We start from the raw sequence: 23,255 nt of genomic DNA on the forward strand, positions 1-23,255 counted from the left end.
CTGCTTCTTGGTCCGGCTGTACTCCACCCTCCTCATCTTCAACGGTTCGATCCAGTGTCTGGATCGTGAGATCCAAGCTCTTCTCCATGTTGTGTATGCGTCTCAGTGTTGCAAGATGCTTATTTAGCTCTGCGACTTCCGCCTCTAACTGAGCAACACGCACACACCCAGGGCAACAGTAAACACCCTCAATCCGCTGATCAAGGCATGCATACATGTTGCAGGATGTACACTGTACAGCATAGTCCAACATGATGACTATTGTGTGGGGAAAAATTATTTAAAGTAAACTGTGGCGGTAAAAGATGAAACGGGAGAGTGAGTGTAGCTGGGAAGGAGGAAAGGGAGAGTAAGTGAAGTTGGGGAGTGAGTGAAGTTAGGGGGGGGGGGGGAGGAGGGGCGGGAGGGGTGGAGGAGTGGAAGTGGAGTGAGTGAAGTTGGGGTGGAGTCCTCAAAATTTAAAGACTACACCACAACGTGCCTAGCACATTCTAACCAATGCAAAAAAACGCAATATTGGTTGAAGGTTTGTTTTTTTTTTTAGTCCTTACCTACTTCCTCTCACCACTCTCTTTGTGCCTGTGTTGTAACGCCTGTTTTTAACGCCTGTTTTTAATGCCTATGCCACTTGTGTCGAAGCCACTTAGTGAGCAAGCCACAGACTGAGCAAGCTCAGTACTGAGTCCTGAAGCTGACCAAATACCTCCTGTTGCAGCTAGTCCCTCCCCCTAGCTAATTGCCTGCTGCAAAGAAAACTAGAGGGAAAAGAAAAAAAAATGTACTTTTGAAAACTGACACCTATAGGTTTTAAAATTTGCCTGTCCACTGAAGTCTATGGCGGTTCGCCCGTTCACAAACTTTTGCGGAACTGAAAATGTAATGTTCACTACATAACAGTTGTGTACTGTCCACATCTTGATTTCAGTAAATGCTATATAGTAAATAAAAAGAATTATGTTTCAGGCATTTGCCATCTTGGTTCCCTCTGACTGAAGCCAATCCTGATGTCATTTCCTCCCTTACTTTTTTCCCCTCCTACAATCTGCATTGTCATAGCTAGTTTGCTTTGTAAACACATGAGAGCAGAGGCATAGATCATATTTCAGCTTCACATTGAACTGCACTCAGCCAATCTGTGAGGAGCAGGAATGTGGGAGGGGAGATGACAAGCTTCCCTTTCACCCTCTCGTTGGCGATGGGGAAATAGAGCCAGGCTGACTAAGGTAAGATTAATTACAGCTGAAACATTTCTGAATAGATTGGAGTGCTTGCAATGTAGGGTAAGGTTCCAGGCTGCATAATGAACATAGTGCAGTGGGTAAATAGAATTTGATTTTGTGGCTGACAATCCCCCTTTAACCACTTAAGGACCACAGGCTTACACCCCCGTAGTGACCAGGCTATTTTTTACAAATAAGTGCTCTGCAGCTTTAATGGCTCGCTGCAGAGCCACACAACCGAGCACACAAATGAACCCCCCTTTTCTGCCCACCAGCAGAGATTTCTGTTGGTGGGCTCTAATTGCTGCTGCCAGTTTGTTTGTTTTTATCATTAATTTTTCAGTTATTTAATTTTAAATAAATATTTAAATATTTTTATATTTAATTTTTTTTTAATTAATCCATCCCCCTCCCTCCCCCGATGTCCAATCACAGAAATCAGCTCTCATACAGTAGGCATCAGCCATAGATCGCAGCGCTATACAATGTAAATAGATGGCGGTTTCGCCGTCAACAATCTAATAGCGGCCAGATCGCCGCTGGGAGACTGATGACGGAGCGGAGTTCTTCTGTCATTCAAGCGGGGATGCGTGAGTGTCCCCTGCAAAACCCCGCCTCAGGACTTGACGCCTTCCGGCGCTAGGCGGTCCTGGGGTTGTCACCTTCCCGACGCTTATCGGCGTTAAGGCTTGTACACACGTCTGATTTTCGCAAATGACCCGACATTTGGATGTCAAATCGGGCGTGTGTACAGTCTGTCGATCAGCTGATAAGACTGGACTTGAGTGATCCGCTTGGCGAAAATCCGACGTGTGTATGTACCTTTAGATGGTCGGGAAGGAGTTAAACTTGCACAGGATATAGTTATTGGACCACTGTACTTTGCTTTATCTTTGGTCCAAGGCATAACTTCCCTTTCTGGTGCCCTGTACTCCAGGTTACTAATTGGTGTTTGCTTTCCTTTAACAAATATTTAACAATGCAGCACCTCCCACCCGTGGCCAAACAAACAAGCACAGGCAATCTGGATAGCACAGACAACCTTACCACAGCACCTCCCACCTGTGGCCACACACACAAACACGGGCAATCTGGATAGCAGAGACAACTTTAAAACAGCACCTCCCACCTGTGGCCACACAAACAAGCACAGGCAATCTGAATAGCATGCCACTATGGGCCTGATGCACAACAGTTACCAATGCCGGGAGAGCTATGGAAACGCGCATTGAAGTGCGGTAATGGCCACAACACTAAAAGGTAAATGTATGGTGCTCCCCTGGTGTTAGGAAGGGTAAAATTGCTTTTCGCAATGTGAACTCTCCCGGCATGGTAAAAATGCCATGCACACTGCTGTGCATCAGGCCCATAGTTTGCTAATTAAGTTGCAGCTATACATGGGAATGGAACCACATGACATGGCCTTGGCCTTTAGGTTTCCCGAAAATAATGGCAAAAACACAGGTGTGCTTTCATGGAACTGAATTTCTTATACTGCAATAACTTAAAGGAATACTATCGATACCCAAGTGTTCAAAAATGACAGTGTGCAAATAATGTCTAAGTAGCTGTGTAAACATTTTCCTACTTTTCATGTTAAATATCAGAGGCAAAAGCTGTAATTTATTGAGGGTAGGATTTAGCTATATTGGGACAAATCAATTGCAGAAGGGGTGTCTGCTTCAATGCACAGCCAGAGTTGCATATCAGACTACAGAAAGCAAATATCAAACATATCAAACTCTGAAAGCAAAAAAGCTGTGACAATTAGTTACATTTCCTCTGCTCTCTTCAGACACGTCAGTCAGAAACAATGGACACAATGGACACAGGAGCTGTAGCTGTTGGGAGCTCTCTTCTCTGTTACACACAGAGCTACACATAGAGTTAACTGATCAAGTGTGAGGGGAATTTCCCCTCTCCTCATGGCTCAGTCAGCCGTCAGTTTTGGCGTCAGTAAAGTTAGAATGTATTTTGATAACAGTAAACAAAGAAGTTGCTACTAAAATGTATACACCAGTACTTAGCAGCACTTCCCAAACAATTTCTGTGTCAATTGAAAAAAATATGTGAATCGATAGTATTCTGTGAGGATCCGCGCGGCTGCCAGCCTTTTGACCACTGTTTAGGTCTGCATTCTGCAGGTCTCTGGAAGAGAGACCTCTTGTCAGTTCTGCAGCTTGCTGCTGCTGAGGAATTTGCATACGTTTGTCATGCAAATTGCCTAGCCACATCCTTTGTAGGCTTGCTCTATATATACCATGTGATTCCACAGTAAGTGGCTGGTCATAAGGGTTAGTTCCTGTGAAACACTCCGGACAGTGTCAGCCTTGCTCATTGTTTGAAGATTAGCTTAGAGTAATTCCTGGGACTGCACTAGGCAGGTTCCCCTAGTGCAGTTAGGATTGCATTATTTGTATTGCCTGTTCTGTCTGTCTGTGGGGTGCTACCAGAGCAGCGGTTGTTACTGGTAGGCCCTTCTGTTCTATTGTTACTATACTTGGATCGCACTCGCTCTGGCAGAAAGAGCAGTGGATCGTATCTCTTACGTATTCCTGTTTTCGTGTATCTGTTTTGTCTTGTACGAACGCTTGCTGGAGGCTCGGTGAGGTAACCGTTAAGCAAGCGCTCGCGTCCTCTGTTTTATGTTTGTCTGTCAGTGGTTAGTTAGGCGTGCTTGTCTCTATTGTGCTTATCACGTGGAGACCGCACATAAATGCGTGCACTGTTGCGAATGAGTGCGGTGTTCGCGTTTAGCTAGCGTTTGTTATTTTCCTTATCTTCTCATTGTATGATTTGCTGTGCCTTTGCTACTCTCGTGTTCTGCCTTGCTGTAGCCTTGTGTCACCTCCGGCAATCGCCTCTCTCGCGATTGCGTTCCTACTTCATATCTGCTGTTGTGTATGCACCGTCGCGGGTTGGCGACTAATTTGGTGCACACACATACAATCTGTCCCTGTGCTCATTCTCTTCCGCAATCGCTTCTCTTGCGATTGCGTTCTCACTTGGTTTCTTCTGTTGTGTGTCCACCGTCGCAGGTTGGCGGCTAGATTGGGGGACATACATACATTCCTTATCTGTGCTTATTCAGTCTTGTGTCACTGTTAGCAATCGCCATCTCTGGCGATTGCCTTCTCACTTTGTCTTCATGGTTATGTGTTCATCGTCGCAGGGTGGTGACTAGTTTGGTGGACACACATACCCTCTGTCCCTTTGATCTCTCTCTTTCAGGGCTATCTTGCCCTGCGTTTCTTCCCTTCGTACAATTCCTGTCTGGCGTCTGTGGCAGGGCAGAGGAGCTGTTCCTCTGCACTCCACAGCTCCACCTGTCGACAGTAATTTCCCTCTACAGGTGCATTGCACCTTTTGCTGGGTTCCCTCAAATTACACGCTTGTGGAGGATTTCCGCAGTGTCAGCGCACGTCTTGTGCGCTGATCACGGAGGGAATTCCACAATCGTTACATATTCTTTTAAAAACATTCCAACCTGCATAAATGAAACAAAGCAAAATGGAGATGTAAGCATGAAAATCTGGGAAATATTATTTGGAATGTTTAAAAAATTATAGTTAGTATGGCAGTTGCAGAGACAGTGTCTGGGAAGGTGATCAATGGTGTCTATACATGTCCCACATTCCTCTCTTCTGCCCTGAAAGACATATGGAGGTTGGCATATTTATTTCCATTTAAATAATGCACATTGCCCGGCTGCCCTACTGATCCACTGCCTGGTACTTTTAGCCATAAACCTTAAAGGGAAGGTTCAGGGAGGGGGGAAAAAAATAAAAATCCTTATCCACTTACCTGGGGCTTCCTCCAGCCCGTGGCAGGCAGGAGGTGCCCTCGCCGCCGCTCCGCAGGCTCCCGGTGGTCTCCGGTGGCTGACCCGACCTGGCCAGGCCGGCTGCCAGGTCGGGCTCTTCTGCGCTCCAAGGCCCGGCACTTCTGCGTCCCACGCCGGCGCGCTGACGTCATCGGACGTCCTAGGGGCTGTACTGCGCAGGCGCAGTAGTTCTGCGCCTGCGCAGTACAGCCCGGAGGACGTCCGATGACGTCATCATGCCCCCGCGAGGCGCAGAAGAGCCCGTCATTTGAGCGCAGAAGAGCCTGACCTGGCAGCCAGCCTGGCCAGGTCGGGTCGGGCACCGGAGACCACCGGGAGCTTGCGGAGCGGTGGCAAGGGCACCTCCTGCCTGCCACGGGCTGGAGGAAGCCCCAGGTAAGTGGATAAGGATTTTTTCCCCCATCCCTGAACCTTCCCTTTAAAGAGAATCTGTACTCTAAAATTTTTACAGCAAAAAGCATACCATTCTATTCATTATGTTCTCCTGGGCCCCTCTGTGCTGTTTCTGCCACTCTTTGCTGCAATCCTGGCTTGTAATTAACAGTTTTAGGCAGTGTTTACAAACAAACTAACCAGCTTGTGATAGGCTCACATAAGCAGAGTGTGTGAGTCATACAGAGCCTGCAGGGGGCCTGCAGAGGGTGGGTATCGCTTCTATCCAATCACAAGCAGCCCTGCACATTCCACACATTCCAGCCTTAGCCCGACAGAGCTGACAGAAGAAAACAGATTAGATCATATAACAGAGATAACACAGCCACTGTGCAATTAGGAAAGGCTGCAGTAAGCCAGAGCACATTAGAACAGGCAAAGGAACTTATAGGATAGAAGAACTAAGGCTGAACATTTTGTTACAGAGTCTCTTTAAACAAGCCTGCAGATCAGATGTTACTGACATAAATTTAACAAGATTAGCTGTATGCTTGTACTGACACTACTGACCAGAAGATCAGCAGGATCTTGTTTAAAAGGAAATAAATATGGCACCCTCCATATGTCTCTCACCTCGGGTACCTTTTAACAAATTCACCTTTGGTTTTGGTGTTCTCCCTGAAATAGATGCTCATTCGGTAAATAAATGGCTTGTTAGCTCAGTCTAAATTATTTCTACTCTGGAAAGCATACTGGACTGACAAACAAAAGGTATTTGAGTTTAGTGTTTTCTGTGGTTTATCAAACAATAGGTTTATTCCTTGTAGAGAGGATTTTCATCTTTAAGTTGCAGTTAGTAGCCAATCTAGTAGTAAGGTTTTTGTTTATGTTTTATTACCGGTTTGTCCTATAAATATTGTAAATTGCCTGAACAGCACAAACAAAACCCTGGTATTGGTGAATCACAAAGACCGACTCCAGACTAGCTTTGCGATGTGCCTGTTACTTTTGGTAACTTTAGGGAGCCCCAGAGGGAGCTTTGAAGATGCATTTAGCTTTGGCTCCTATTTTAGTTTGCAGTAAGTTGCAGCAGAGATCGGTGGAGGTTCTGGAGGGATGACACAGTGGAAGTGGGGAACAACGTTGAGAGAATACTGAGGTGCCCAGCGCTGTAGCAGTGAACGTTGGGTGTGTATAGGAGTGAACAGCACTTTAGTGGCGGGCAAGGTGGTATTCGTCCGGGAAGATTCTTATTGGTTTAGACTGTGGATCAATGGGGAGCCCCGAGAGGAGGTGTGAAGATGCTTTGCTGAGGCTCCCTGTATAGCAGCCTTTCTCAACCTTTCTACCCTGGAGGAACCCTGCACATAACTTTTTGATCCCAAGGAACCCCTGCAAACAATGTTTTGATCTCAAGGAACCCCTGCAGTTATTTTGCAAGAGGCATGGTCTTTAAAAGTATGTGTGGCTGTTTATTTCACTACCCCCTATTACCCTATTACATTATACTGTCTCCTGACCCCCCAAACTAGTGCTTCTTGTTACAGTACCACCTATTATAGTGTGCTGTATTATACTTCCCCACGATGGGGGAAAATGCCAAGGAACCCCTGCAGAGTACTCAAGGAACCCTGGTTGAGAAAGCCTGCTGTATAGTATTGCAGCAGATAAGTCCCAGCAATGAATGAGGAAGTGGAGGTGGTCCCGGTGGGGAGTGGCTTGTTCAGCACTGTGGGGATGGATAGCGATGGAGCCAATGCTTAGCAGAGTTGAGACAGGGAGAGGCTCTAAAAGTGGTGGGAATGTTTGGCAAAGAAGCGTTGAACAGCAGCAGTAGGCTGACGAAGAGCGACGGCTAGAGGGCAATTTTTCAAGAAAGAATATAGAAGAAAAAAGACAGAAGTGACAGATGAACAAGAGAAGCATAAAGAAAGGTTTTTTTTTTTAATTAATGAGGCACCACAGAGACATATAGTAGAATGTAGTCAATTATTCAGTATACCCTCTTGTATGTTCCTGGTTTCATCATCGGAAACACTTCCTATATCTACAGTATATATTGCTGAATATTGGTATGGAATTTCCCCCAAGTGATGCTTAGCCTAGGCTGTTTAGCTATGTGGAGTGCTCTCTCCCAGAGCAGTCTGGGAGACAAGGTATTGGCTTCAGAACTCTGAGTGAACAAACATTCTACAGAGATGCACCTAACAGGACTAAAGATGTTGCCACCCGTGTTACATTTTCAGAATGTAAGTCAGAAAGAGAAAAGGATGAGAAACAAATTCCAATGGGCAAACACTTACTAAATAATTTTTAATCTTCCCTATACAACACTTTCCCCCACCACTCAATGGCCTCAATTCACTAAGATCATGCTGGAGATAATAAGGCAAGAGAAAACTTACCTCCACACAGTGAGAGACTTATCTTATCTCTTCATTCCTTAAGTTACCTCCTCTGTAGTTAATTTACCTCCTCTGTAGTTAATTTACCTCCTCTGTAGTTATTTTCACAGGCAGTTAATTAACAGTCTGTCTTTAACTCTGGAGTTATTTTAAGGATTGGAGAGTTAACTTAAAGACAGAAGAGTTAACTTTAGGCTTGCCTGAGGTAAAATGTTTCCTGAATACTACATGCCTTATCACCGTGGTAACAACTCTAGAAGAGATATTAAAAACAAGAGATAAGCTTAGTGAATTGAGGCCATAGACTTGATCAAGAAATTAGTTGACAATGGTCAGTCATGAGGATTACTGATCAGCATGTGCAATCAAATTCTTACACTGAGTCACAAAGTGTTATTAGGCTCCAAAAGTCTAGAAGTGAGCAAATATCATTTATACAGAAATTCTGCATCCCATCCCATAGGGTAAAACAAGCAGTTGGAACAGAATTGCTAATTTTAAGTTTGGCCAAAGTGTATGGCCACTTATTTACAGTGTAACTCTGATTTCCTTCAAGTTTGGTAGAACTATCTGAGATCTTATATATAGCATAATACCACCGGTAAACAAGTGAATTACCTGAATTGCTGAATGAGTGGCACATTTCCTTGTTTATCGTACAATTCCTACAATGCTGTCATTTAAAGGGGACCTGAACGGAGTAAACTTATTTAAAATAAACACATGATGTAACTGCAAATGAATATTGCATACTAACCTCATCGTCAGTTCCTCTCAGAAGCTCACCATTTTCTTGTTACTGTATAGTGAGCCCTTCCAGTTCTGACAATATTTTGTCAGAACTGAAATATACCAGTTGCTGTCAGTTATATATCAGCTGCTGTCAGTTACAACTGAATGTGCAAGGTAGTGTCCATGTTTCCCTAAGGCTCAAGTGGGCAATATAACAGTTTAACAGTGTGCTGACCAGGAAGCTGTTATGGGGTAATGGCCATTTTCAAAATGGAGGACAGAGAATTCCATCGATCACAGTAGACAAACAGGTCACAGGAGAGGAGAAAGTGATTGATGAGCAGACTACATGGGAGGTAAGTATGACCTGTGTATGTTTATTTTCAGTTCAGGTTCTCTTTAAGGGTATAACATCATGCAGCCAGGTATCATATGAGGTTGATTTTAATCCTTTCAGCCATGCCTGTTCAGCCATATGAATGCTAGAGAAATTTTCAGATCAGTGAGGATCTCATAACATAAAATGTCTGTAGCCAATTATAAGTCAGATGGTCCAAGAACTGACACACCAGTGTCACACCACATTGTAACACACCATCAAGTGTCTCAGCTCAAATGAATCATGTATCATTTCTAAGAAGAGGTTGTAATGCAACACGTTGTTTCTTGAAAAAGGGTCCAGTTGGATACACAGGCTGTATTGTTTATGCCCTGAGAGGTTAAAAGAAAAGGTTGGATTTAAAGGAAACCAGAGATGGTTTCCTATCCTAGCCCTTATTTATACTTATCTGGGGCTTCCTCCAGCCCCATGAGCATTGGGGCTTCCGTTGCTGTCCTCCTCAAGTCCCCCGTTCTGCCTCTATAACTCCCGGTTTGGGGCTGGAGGAAGCCCCGGGTACGTATAAATAATGACCAGTGTACCACCTCTGGTACACTTTAAAATGGTTTTACAGTGTTGTTCTTATTTGACTTCTGCCTGCCCTTTTGTCAGTATCAAGGGAATATAGTAAACAGATGGAGGCAAGTCCAGTTGGCCGTCCACTCCGGCCGCTCCGTTCTCTAGTAAACCCCTCATCCCCAGTAATCCGGCCAGACAGGGGCAGTGGTGCACTTCTGCACATGCGCGGGTCACCGTGCGCGCACCGCTGCCACGCCTGCACTGCTGCTGCCCATGCACAGAAGCGCACGGCCGGATGGATTACCAGAAGGGATTTGTTAGAGAACGGAGCAGCCGGAGAGGAAGGCGAGGGACACCACACACATAAGGGAGCTGGAGGAAGCCCCAGGTAAGTATAAATACACCCACAATGCCCATCTTAGGTTTCCTTTAAGCAGCAGCAGCCTGACTGTACTGTTCTGTTTTTTTCTTTACCCAACGTCTGCTAATTATATATATATAAGCTGTACATAAAATATATGGTTTTAATGTTTTTTAATTAATATATTGCTAAATCGAGGTGTTTCTTTATTGGCCTGCAGTTCAGCTTTAATGCTTGATTTTTATTTTTTTCACCTCTATTATCCTGAGCCAACTCTTTGACTGCTGGGTAGGCTGAACCATGGTACTGTGACCTGCTGTGACCCCAGAAATCCTCATCAAGAGACAACCTCAGTTTGCCACTCTGTAATCTGTCCAGCGCAGCATGATATGTCAGTACACTGAGCCTGGAAAGATCTCTAGCTGTGAATGCACAAGCAAGACAGGCTTAGTGAAAAATATGTCTGCTTGCAGAAAGAGAAGGCACTTTAATCCAATCATACACCCCATCTGCTACATACTTCTGACAAATGACATACAATGTTCTCCTCAGTAAACGAATGCAAAAATGTTCTTGTGTGCACTGAACATACGGTTAATTGTTTGAAGAACTCCATTTGTCTGTGTACTGTTTGCCCATAAATATAGGTAATTGCAGTCACTATTTGGATCCAAAATCTGCAACTTATTTGAAGCGTTACCACCAGATGTATCAACATGGTCCTAATAATAACCGATTTACCTTTTCTCAGTGACAAAACTGATTTACGTCTATGCTCACACTTTGAATTTGATGGGCGTCTGTGAGAACAGGCAATTATAAAAGGCTCAAAGACGTGACAACTGCAAAAAAAAAAATTAATCAAGCAGATCTGAAAGTTGGTCCTCAGTTGGATCCCCCTGTTATAAGGGGGGACAGAGAAGCTTATACTTCTTTCTAGGCAACCAGAACTTTTTTACTTTTTAGAAAGCAGTATTTTTAGGACTGGGACAGTGGGACCCTCTAGCAGCAAAATTTGTAGACGCTTGTGATCTGAAAAGCTCTTGCTAATGGAATGCTATGGGTGTGATCCCACTTGAGCGATGTGATTTTATAAAAATCCCCCATAGCATTGCATTAGCGTGATATTTCCAAATCACTAGCGCTTAGAAAAGCACTGCTAGTGGATCCCAGGCCTTAAAGAGACTCTGAAGATTTTATTATTAAGCACTATAGCTAGTGCTAAACCACCGCACCCCCACGGCAAAACAGCTGCAGCTCAAAGCCCTGCCTTCCTGGGCAGCAAAATCCACGACCAAGAAAGTCGTGGATTTGCACAGGGCATTTGGGGGTATAAACCCCTTGTTTTGCCACGGGGATGCGGCGGTTTAGCACTAGCTATAGTGCTTAACATTAATAAAAGTTAAAACCGTGAATTAGACTCGCTTCAGGGTCTCTTTAAAGAATTAAGCCACGCTGAGTTTTTTTCTGTGTATTTTAAACACCTGTACCTTTGCGCTTGTATTAATTGACAGAAATTATACAATTTCAGAGAGTGGCCAACTCTCTTTGAATATGATGTTAGCGGCCAACACACAGACACAACTCGCATCACCCCAATTTGGGAGAACTAAAGGACAACTATCAATAACCAAGTGTTCTAAAATGACAATGTACAATTTATGTCTAAGTAGCTGTGTAAGCATTTTCCTACTTTTCATCTTAAATATCAGAGGCAAAAGCTGTAAATAATTGTGTGTAGGTTTTAGCTGTATAGGAAGGATTTATTAGGGCGTGAACCCACTGCTGCATTTATAAAAATGCACAAAAACACATGGTTTCAAGCGTTTTTGAAATGCATTGAAGGCATTTTAGTGTGTAAAACACATTCATTAAAACGCATGCGTTTTTGTGCATTTTTATTAACGCAGCAGTGGGCTCAGGCCCTTAGCAAAGGAGAGTCTGTGCTTTGTGAAAAAAGTGACAATACAGCCAGTGCTAGTCTCTGCATCTCTCAGAAGATTAATCACTTTACGACCGCCTAATGCGCGGCAAGGTGGCTCCCCCAGGACCACCTAACGCCAATTGGTATCAAGTCCTGGGGGAGTTAATTGCAGGGGATCGCGCATCCCCGCTTGGGTGAAGAAGCAGAGCTCTGTAAACAACCTGCCAGCGGCGATCGTCGCTGGCAGGTTGTTAAATTAAGAAACTGCGGTTTATTTATGTTGTACAGCGCTGTACTGGGGACAGCCCTGTCACTCGGCCGTCTCCTGGAGTGTCTCACAGAGCGATCGCTCTTATAGGAGCTTGCTCGCTCACTCAGCGCTTTTATTCTCTGCTAAGGGTGCGCGGCTGGCTGTCAGTGTAGTTAGTCATGTGGAGCCGCCCATATGACGTATACCAGTGCGCAGGAAGTGAGGGCGGCCACGAGCGGAGCTGTAATCCTGCGCAGCCACGGCTATGCAAGCTGCGCAGGAGGTAGATTTTTAAAGCTGCGATTCTCATAAGGCGACCCTGTGGAGGGTCGGGAGCTACAATGAACAGTGGATTAGCCTGATAAAGCGCCTGATAGTGACAAGGAAGGCGCTATTCGTCTGCCCTGAGGTCTGCTTTTGCAATGAGGTAAATAACTTTTTTTATGTTGTTCACCTTGTAAGTCCTTTAACCTCTTGAGGACTGCAGGGCTAAACTCCCCTAGTGACCAGGCCATTTTGAGTAAAATTGGCCACTGCAGCTTTAAGGCCAAGCTGCAGGGCCGCACAGTACAGCACACAAGTGATCCCCCCCTTTTCTCCCCACCAACGAAGCTCTCTGTTGGTGGGGTCTGATCGCTCCCCCATGTTTATTTTTTTATTGTAAATATTATTGTTCCTGGTTTTTAAAAAAAACAAACTGTTTCTTTAAACCCTCTCCCTCCCTCCCTCCCTCCCTCCCCACAGCCAGCCAATTACGGCGATCGGCTGTCACAGGCTTCTGCCTATGAGATCCGATCGCTCTCTTGTCCCCCAGGGGGACAGCCGTGTCACACGGCTGTCCCCAGTGCAGCGCTGCTGCTGATCGCAGCGCTGCACAGTCTAAATAGACGGCAATCACGCCGTCTAACAGTCTCCCGAGCGGCAATAGCCGCTTGGAGACTGAAGGCGGTGCGGAACTCCGCCCCCCAAGCAGGAGATGCGCGCGCAGCCTGCGCGCGATCTCATGCAAAACAGAGCCCCATTACTTTACGCCAATTGGCGTTAGGCGGTCCTGGGGCTGCCGCCACGGCCACGCCCATCGGTGTGACGCGGTCAGCAAAAGGTTAAAGGGAAGGTTCAGGGACTATGAAAAAAAATAAAAATCCACATCCACTTACCTGGGGCTTCCTCCAGCCCGTGGCAGACAGGAGGTGCCCTTGGTGCTGCTCCACAGGCTTCCGGTGGTCTCCGGTGGCGCGCCCGACCTGGCCAGGCTGGCGGCCAGGTTGGGCTTCCTCTGCGCTCCAATTTACGTCTCACTGGTGCGCGCTGACGTCATCGGACGTCCTCCGGGCTGTACTGCGCAGGCTCAGTAGTTCTGAGCCTGCGCAGTACAGCCCGGAGGACGTCCGATGACGTCAGCGCGCCCGCGTGAAACGCAGATTGGAGTGCAGAAGAAGCCCGACCTGGCCGCTGGCCTGGCCAGGTCGGGCACGCCACCGGAGACCACTGGGAGCCTGCGGAGTGCTACCGAGGGCACCTCCTGCCTGCCACGGGCTGGAGGAAGCCCCAGGTAAGTGGATGTGGATTTTTATTTTTTTTTCATAGTCCCTGAACCTTCCCTTTAAGTGGTTAACAACTGCAGCAAAGGAAAACTTTGGTATGAAAATCCTGCCTTGGTATCAGGTTTCACACACAAAAGAGAATGTTTATTTATGCTGCAGATAGATACATTTCAGTCTGCTAGTTCTGCAAATGTCAGTGCATAATTCTCCTCAGACATACAACACTCAAAACCTGGACAGCCCATTCAGAGAGACAACATTACAGCTGCAGTTTAAGCTAGTGAGACCTGTCATTTGCTAAAGATATAAACTACACACAGGGTTAACAAAATGTAGAGAGAGATTCCCCCCTCCCCTCATGATTCACTGGTCTGATGCACTGGTCCAACACCCCTCCTGAAAGGAATTTGATAGCATTGGGGACGGTTTTGCACTGAGAATTGGCTGTAGCGGTGAGATGCCCAGGGGCCGCACCACCAAAAACAGGCCTTCAGGGATTACCAAATTAGTACGTGGTAATCCCCGTCTGGCAGCCAGCCAAGCAGGAAGTGATGCTCACTTCCTGTGGCTGAAGCAATCACGTGCACAGAATCATATTGTTTAAATACACTTCCGCACATGCGAGTCACGTAAAACCTGCGGTGGGCATTTTAACATGCACGCGTCACCACAGACTTACATAACTTCTGGTCTGCCACATATTTCCGCAGAACCGCACAGTAATGCTAGGTTTGCCCACGCAGCAGGGATGCGTCGAAAACGTCACTTCCATTGCGTCGCACTGCACTACACCAGTATGAAAGGGCCTATAGACTTTCATTGTCCTGCCATGGGGTGTGGTAAAGATACCACACCACACCTCTCCAGTGTGAAAGGCTCCTAAAGTAAGAGATATACAGCAGTGCTAAAAAAAAACCTCCCAGTTTAACCTATTAAAGTTTCTGGATGTAATCCTTATGTCCCAATTAATGCAGCAGGAAAGTTCAGGGACGTAGGAACTACGCCCTCCCTTTAAAACAGCGTTGTGCGCGCGCGTGGTCCCACGCGCACTCGACTAAAGTTCACAGAATCAATCTGATCACTTTTAATAATGAATGATTGCCGCTGCTGCAGCAATCATTCATTATATACTTGGAAGTGGGGTGCAATCTAATGTCGCTGCACGTGCCATCAGCAGCGACAGCAACTCTGAAACTGAGGGGCCATCAGAACGCAGAGGGGGACGCATACAGCCGAGGGTACGTGAAAGAGAGGCGGTACCCTTTGAAATTGCTCACCCACAATGGTTACTTCCGAACATGGAAGACCCACAAATCCTCCCCTTTACTGCAGCCAGTGGCATTACGGTGGATACAGGGAATATGACCCCTATTAATTTTTTTCAGATGTTTGTTCCCGATGAATTTCTACAACATATTGTGGACTAACATTTATGCTGCACAATATTTGGCTGCAATCAAACGTCAGTTTATGTCATAAAATGGACACCGACCGACAAATTTGGCTGAGCTCAGAATTTTTCTTATTTTAAATATGGGCTTAACGTGGCGACCACAGCTAGGCATGTATTGGAGCAGAAATGCACTCCATCAGTCTCCTCAATATTCAGGGAAGATGACAATGCTGATGCAGTTTCTTCATTATAACAACAATTCGGAAGACCTCAGTTGTGAAGAACCTTATCGAGACCGCCTTTTTAAATTAAGGCCACTTCTGGACCATCTGAATGTGAAATTCCGTGAAATGTATGTGCCTGAGCGGGAGATCGCAGTCGATGAATTCCTAATGCCCCATCAAGGGAGGCTAGGCATAAAAGAATACATCCCCACCAAACGAGCTCGGTAAGGAGTGAAATTGTACAAGCTTTGCGAAAGCTGTACAGAGTACACCTACTCATTCCATATATATGAGGGGAAGGATCGACTACTACAAGGGTGCCCTACTTATATGGGCACCAATGGAAAGATTGTCGTGGACCTTATTAGTCCATTACTAAATAAAGGGTACCACCCAATTTAGATCATTTTTACACCAGCGTGCCCCTTTTTAAATGTTTGTTTGATGCTCAAACTGTGGCCTGTGGTACCTTGCGGGCAAACAGGAAGGGCCTACCAGAAGAGGTTGTGCATACAAAATAAAAAAGGGGGAGATGTGCAGCCTGAGAAGCAGTGAACTCCTTGTTATGAAATATAAAGACAAGAGAGATGTCCTGATGCTGACCACCATGCATACTGAGGCTATGATGTCAGTGAGGTCTCAAAGACAAGAGACGGAGAAACCACAGGCGATACTGGATAATAGTAAACATATGGGGGCAGTGGATTTTTCGGACCAGATGATGTCTTACTATTTGGTAAGCATGAAAACCAAAAGCTGGTACAAAAAAATGGGGATTTACCTGATTCAGATGGCATTGCATAATTCTTTTGTCATATACAAAAATCAGGCAACACTTCTACTTCCTGAAGTTCGAGGAGCATGTTTTATCATCCCTGATATTTGATTCTGCCAGCCCGAGTGGCAACATTAATCAAACTGACTGTGAGGATATCGTCAGACTACGGGACAAACATTTTCCAGCTTCCCTCCCCCCTACTCCAAGAAAAGCCTATCCTCAAAAAAAATGCAGAGTGTGTAGCAAACACAAAATCCGAAAGGACACTCGAAATTACTGCCCATCCTGTCCTTTCAATCCAGGTCTCTGTTTTGAAGGATGTTTTGAAATTTACCGCACAGTCTACAATTATTAACGTTTTTTCTTTTTACCCTATTACAATACATTGTTTTTAACTATTTTACTTTTTGCTCAAATTGTGTGCCACCCTAGTAAATTTGTAAAAATGGTCCTGCAATAATCCAAGCATGCATGCCATGCATAATGCCCTATTGCAAGTAAAAAAAATGGCATATGTGCCCTCATTTTGACCATCAGAATTTTTGTTTTCTACGACAAACCCACACTTAAAAAATGTAATTTTCAAAATAGTGATCAGATTTGATAAAATTTCACCAAAACGACAAGAACACCAAAACTAAAATCCAAATGTGCACACCAGCCAGAATGCCCCTCTGCAGGCCCAATTATTTCAACAAGGCACAAATGCCCTCACTTTAACCGTCAGAAACTGGAGAATCATTTTTTTGTGTGTTTTATAACAGGGGTCCTTGCCAGAAAAAAAATATTTGGTGACAAACTGTAACCCACATTTACCCAAAGATAGGCTTGATTGCCCTGAAAAAAACAGTATATATATCACTTAGGTATCTTTAAGTAATGAAAAAGTTATTGCAGTATCAATAGCAACACAGCTAAAGTGTCAAAATTGTCAGGAACTTTGAAAGGTAAAAACCATGGAACACGAACCAGTTAAAAAACATGTTAATCCAGAGGCGTAGCAATAAGGGGTGCAGAGGTTGCAATCGTATCGGGGCCCTTGGGCTAGAGGGCCCTCCCTTAACTACAGTATTAGCTCTCTATTGGTCCTGTGCTCATAATAATCACTTCTATAGATGCTTTGAATAGTGTTAATCATTAACAAAATGTTCTATCTCCCTCTTGCACCTCTGACACTGTAGTTGCCATTGGCAGGTTTTGGTGCGCCGCAGTGGCGTAACAATGACATCACTTCTGGAAGTGACGTCAGCCGCTACAGCGAGAAGTCTGCGATGGAACGCACGGAAGAAGGTATGTATCTGCCCGCCGCCCACACACTGTAACTAGCTGGAGGGGAGCGCAGAGGGGAGAGCCCCGAGGTGAGGGAGAGGGGGGGAACTTCCCCTTTCCCCGCCGACTGTGGCCAAGGCTTTACCCTCATGCTGCCACCCCTCCAGCCCCCACAAAACGGCCACGAGCGGGCCCCAGGGGAGGGGCTGGGGCTGCTCTGAAATTCTGCAGGGGGGCCCGGTGGGGCTTAGTTACGCCCCTGGTGCGCCGTATCAATTGTTATGTATAGAGTGCTTGGGGGACCCCATTGTAAAACTTGCATTGGGGCCCACAGCTCCTTAGCTATGCCACTGTGTTAATCGATAATTGTTCTTCAAAAGGTCTGTGTAGACATGTATTCTTTGGGAACCAAATCCCCCTGCCCATCTCTTATCCCATCTTCCCATCCATTGTGTCCATCGTTGGAACCTCTTTCAGAACTGATGAATAGGTCCGTGTAAATAAGTATTTTTCTGCTGAAAGTGTTTTGAATTACTTCTAGTCTTTACTCCCATGTTTTACATTGATATTATGAAGGGAAACTGATTATAAGAAGAATCAGAGTGGATTTAAATGATAAAACTACATTTTTTTGCTTATTAATTCTTTGTGGTATGTGTGACTAGGGGTGTGGCAGGGGAATTATTACAGGTGTGGCAGGGGAGTGTCTTAGAGTTGTCCTTCTTCCTTGTCCCAAAAACTGGAGAGGTATACATTTTGCAGACTTGGTATGATTTTGTTTTTCTAATCTTTACATAGTCTGGTTGCATTCTTGCTGCAGATCTTTCACTAAATCCCAAATACTCAGAAAGGCAACTGTCATTTTTAAAAAGGAAATAAGATGGTAGGGTTATTTTTCCTACTGGAACCGCTCCCTGACTAAAGTCCCTGGATATCCTGGTACCATCCTCTCTAAAGGATTTTAGGGGTCTCCTTTAATAGTGCCGCCAATATACTGCTCCCTATAATATCACTTCCCAATTCAATGGCCCCATTATAGTGTTCTTCATAATGGTGCCCACACCATAGTGTTCCCTATGCAATACTGCTGCTATAGTGCCCTCCCATAATACTGACCCTGTTATTGTGTTCCTTAATATTACATTCCCATTACAGAGCTCCCCATAACAGTGGCCTCTGTTACAACAGGATGTGCATAACAGACAGAGCTCTCGCTTTACGCAATTCAAAATATATACAGAGACCAACATGTGGGCATTGGGAGCTACAGTTCTTATTTAGCTACATGTTTGCTATATAACCAATGCAATACATGTGTTTGTTAGCTATGATTAAGGAGCCATCTTCTGCTCCGATACGCGTGAGCTTTTATTTGTAACACTGACATGGAGTAACAGAATAAAGATTTTTTCACTTTACCCTACCATCTGGTGCAGCGGGATTTTTTTACCATTACTCTTGGATCATCTGGCTTTGGATTTCCCTGCTCCCATTTGGGATCACATGTGAGTGTAGCAGTCTCTTTTTCCCATGTAATTTTTTTAAAGTAAACCTGAAGTGAAAATAAATGTATGTGATAATGAATTGTATGTTTAGTACAGCTAAGGAATAGAACATTAGTAGAAAAGAAAAGAGTCTCATATGGTTTTCCATAACAGGAAGAGTTAAAAAACTTCAGTTGTTATCGATGAAAGCTTCTCTGACCTATCCTGTTTTCTGAAGCACTTAAACAGCCAAGAAACAGTGAGAGACAGCTTGGATAAGGTTTTACTAAAGGAAAATTCAAATGGTCATTATTTCTGCTTTGTTTTAAAGCTTAGAAGACAGATCTTCTTTATTGTTGCTTGTTGTATTGGAGCTTTTCCACTAGATACGGTTTTACGCATGTAAAAAACACATTAGATCTCACAGTCTGTGTTTAATCAATGGTCTTTTTCCATCTAACGTGATGTTATTTTCTGGACAGCATGCACATTTTCTCTATTTAGTTACATTTTGCTGCTGTGGAAAAACAATGCACATGATTTGCACATGAAGCTCCAAGAGAAGAGACCCAGCACCGTCTTCAAATGTATTTCCAGCTCTTAATTTTTAAAGCATCATAAAGACATAAAAAGGGCAAGTCTCTGCAACATTTCGAGAGGAGCCTCCTCCTCTCTTTCTCAAGCCCTCTGAATACATACAAGTTCAAAACGGCTTTAAATAGTACTTGCTCCACTAAGGAACCAATCAGAATGGTCTGGAAGTCCTGTTGTCAACCAATCAGCCTAAGTTCCTACATATGAACCATGATTGTTTGACAACAGGGCGTCTAGACCATTCTGATTGGCTCCTTAGTGGAGCAAGTACTATTTAAAGCTGTTTTGAACTTGTATGTATTCAGAGGGCTTTTTGGCTTGAGAAAGAGAGGAGGAGGCTCCTCTCGAAACGTCGCAGAGACTTGCCCTTTTTATGTCTTTGATGCTTTAAAAATAAAGAGCTTGAAATACATTTGAAGATGGTGGTGGGTCTCTACTCTTGGAGTTTCCACTTGCTGTTCCTGGAGGCAGAGGGACAACGACCAAAAGCACGTCGCATCTGGATGGTTGGGTGCTGCCTTTTACCACTTGTCTAATGGTTTGCACATGGAAATATCCTTGGTGTCTGGACAAAATGTGGAAAAAATAATGCATGTACAACGCAAATCAGAAGTGCCCTATTGGATTTTCCAGGATTTTATGATGACTATAGATACAATACTTTATCGTGACAGTTTATTTTCACCTCAGGTTTGCTTTAAGCTTTGTTTTACTAACAGATTTTGATTTAATAAAAACATAGTTTATTGACTGCGTGCTAAATAAATAACCTATATATGTTATGTTATTCTTATAAACGCCCTAGACTCATACCTACATAGTAACAAGTATTTTATTTCCCTAGTTGAACAAATATTTATTTCCATACCTTAGTCCATGAACTTCCTGGTAACAATGTTTCATGGAGGCACAATTCCAGCCATGGTTCATTATACAGGTGTTGTCTGCTGTCTGAATTGGGATTAAGTTTTGTTTCCATCCCTGGTGATAACATAACATGTAACATGACAGAATCATCAGAAATTACTAAAAAACAAAGCTAAAAACAAACACACACACGCACTATAACATACAGCACACTAGACACACAATGAACCTAATTTACTAACGTTCCTACAGTAAGGTTTACAAGGAATAAATAACACTGTAGAAAACACAGGACAATCAAACTTGCCAACATCAAACACACAAACATTGATTCAGGTAATATTCCCGTGAAGAAAAGTGGGTGCAAGAAATTGTCAATTGTATAATATCGGTTAATTTACCAGTCTTCTACTATTACCTGTTATTAATAGTGGAATATCGATAAAATTACCAATATTTTACTATTAGTCTATCTAAGGGGCGTTTTAGGCATAGGCATTACAGGCCATTGCCTGGAGTGCCATAAGTCCTGGGAACACAATGCCCCTGAATTAAGCCTTGCCCAAAATTAAGTCCTGCCCTGGGATAAGCTCCGCCCCCACAGGTGTTCTATCACCTGCTTCTGCTGCGTCAAGGTAGCGTAAGTAGCAGGCAGCTGCCACTGTGTCCCTCCGTGTCACCCTCCCCCCTCATGCATTCCTCTGTCCCCCTGTGCATCTTTCTTTCCCCCTTTGTGCCTCCTTCTGTCCCCTTTTTGTCTCACTCTGTCTTCATGTGCATCTTCAATCCCCCGTGCCACCTTTGCACCTCCTTCTGTCTCCCTGTGCCTCCTTCTGTCCTCCTGTGTGTCTCCTTTTATCCTCCTTTGTGCCTCCTTCTGTCCCCCTGTGCCTCCCTCTGTCCACGTGTGCCTGCTTCTGTCCCCCTTTGTTCCTCCCCCACTGTGCCTCCTTCTGTCCCCTGTGCCTCTTTCTGTCCTCCTTTGTCACTTCTTCTGGCCCTTATGCCTCCTTCTGTCTCCCTGTGCATCCACCCTGTGTGCCTTCTTCAGTCTCCCTGTGCCTCCTTCTCTACACCTGTGCCTCCTTAGGTCCCTCACTGTGCCCCATTCTGTCCCCGTGTGCCTCCTTGTGTCCTCCTTTGTGACTCCTTCTGACCCTCGTGCCTCCTTCTGTTCCCATTTGTGCCTCCTTCTGTCCCCCTGTTCCTTCTTCTGCCCCCCTTTGTGACTCCTATCTCCATATGTGTCTTTAGTCCCCCTGCACCCGTGCCCCCTCCCCCCTTTCTGTGTCCCTTTTGGGCCTCCTTCTGTCTCCCTGTGCCTCCTGTCCTCCTTCATGACTGTATGATTGCTAGCTGCATCAAACAAGACAGTATTGCCTATGGTGAAGTTAGCTTTATTTGTCCCGCAACACACAGGCACAACTTTAGTAGTTAGTACCATCAGCGTTGCTAGCCCCTTTTATTCGGGGCCCGTGCCCCAAATATGGCTTTGAGGTGCCCCTAATTGGCTCAGCGTGGCAGCTATGATGTTGGAGATGGCGGCCGCCATGTTGTGGGCGGTGCTCGCTACTCTTATAGTCAGCGGCAGGCCAGTAGAGAGGCTCTGCCCATCCGCCCCCTGGCCAATCAGGAGCATCTGGCAGGGGGCGTAGAATTGAACTGAAAAGGCAGGGGGCTGGAGAGAACGTGAGTAGCTCCGCCCCCAGCAAGAGGAGGAGATGCCGGCCGAAACTTAATTTGAATGCCTGCCCGCCGAACCCCCATGGCGCCACACCAGCCTGGCAATTCAGTGGGCAGCGACAGCTCTCCACTGCCCACATAGCGGCCAGCCACAGAGGAATATGCCAGCAGTAGCAGGTAAGTGATTGCAACTGTGCCTCTGTGTGCTGATCTCTGCTGCTGCTCTGCTGTATGTACAGGATAAGCTGTTACTCTGTGCCTGTAGCTGCAGTGTGTGCTGATCTCTGCTACTTTCAGTATGTACAGTATTGGCTGTAAAGCCTGGTACACACATACAACTTTGATTAGCCAATTTTACTACCTCTAGGTATTATGAGAGCTCAGCTCTGTTCATAGTATTCAACGTCTGTTAGCCCTCAAACTACATGGGGGTGGTAAAATTGGTCAGTGACTGAGCAGTCAAAATTGAATGTGTGTATCTGTATGCATCTTTACTCTATGCCTATACTGATTGTAAACTATCCAATTAAAGGACCTGGGCTCCGTTCAACATTTTGATGAACAGGCCCATTATCTTTACCTTACACCGCTGTAACTCGGCCACCAGAGCCGGGCCAAGGCAGAGGAGAGGGAGGCTTCAGCCTCAGGGCGCAGTGTAGGAGGGGGTGCACAACTCACTCAGCTATCATTCCCTATTGTGTTTGAGGCAGAGAGAAATAAGAAAAGGGGATACATGGCAGTGATTGCAAGACAGATAACTAGAGATTAAGGTGTTGGGGACCCGGGGGCACCTCTTAGTCTACTAGCAATCAGTGTGTGACGGCTGGGGTGGGGGGGATGGAGGGGCGCACTTTGGTATCTCAGCCTAGGGTGCTGGAGGACCTTGTCCCACCTCTGTCAGCCACGCTCACTCCCTGCATGGTTACGCCCATTTTTGCAGCAGCGAACCGCCGCCTGGTGCCCACGGGTGCCCCGTGTGGCTGATTTGTGGTGAAACTCCTCAGACAGTGTGATATCATCACCATAGTCCTGACAGTTTGCTGTCTGTGAACTTCATTGTATTGTGGGAAATAACAGTTTTTTTCCAACTGCTGTGCAAGCTATATCTCCATCTGTGCATAGAACTCTCAGTAACGAACATTCCATAGGTACGGATCAACTGTCAGAACTAAAGATGTCACCGCCAGTGATAAATCTCAAAATGTAAATCAGAGTGAAGAGAGGTTTTATGATGGGCAAACACTGACTAAATAATATATAAATTAATATATTGTTAAAAAAAAGTAATTTTGTTCATTATGTTATTTTCACTACAGTTCCTCTTTAACATTTTAAAGAATACTCTTAAAAGTAAACTTTTCTCCCAGAAAAAATAGTGCAACTGTGCAAACTGGGGTACAGTTTATCCTCGGA

General features: G+C 45.1%; 1 protein-coding gene across 2 annotated transcripts in view; it reads right to left on the bottom strand.

Moving 5' to 3' along the window:
• Positions 1-23,255, bottom strand: part of LOC137546374 (uncharacterized) — a 485,946-nt gene that overhangs the window by 462,362 nt on the left and 329 nt on the right. For both annotated transcript variants that reach the window (XM_068268752.1, XM_068268753.1), the window contains exon 2: positions 20,161-20,273. In XM_068268752.1, coding sequence (XP_068124853.1) covers positions 20,161-20,271 — 111 coding nt within the window. In that variant the 5' untranslated portion in view covers positions 20,272-20,273. The remainder of the gene's footprint in view (positions 1-20,160; positions 20,274-23,255) is intronic.

Source organism: Hyperolius riggenbachi, chromosome 2, assembly GCF_040937935.1.
Source record: "Hyperolius riggenbachi isolate aHypRig1 chromosome 2, aHypRig1.pri, whole genome shotgun sequence".
NCBI classification, from domain to species: Eukaryota; Metazoa; Chordata; class Amphibia; order Anura; family Hyperoliidae; genus Hyperolius; species Hyperolius riggenbachi.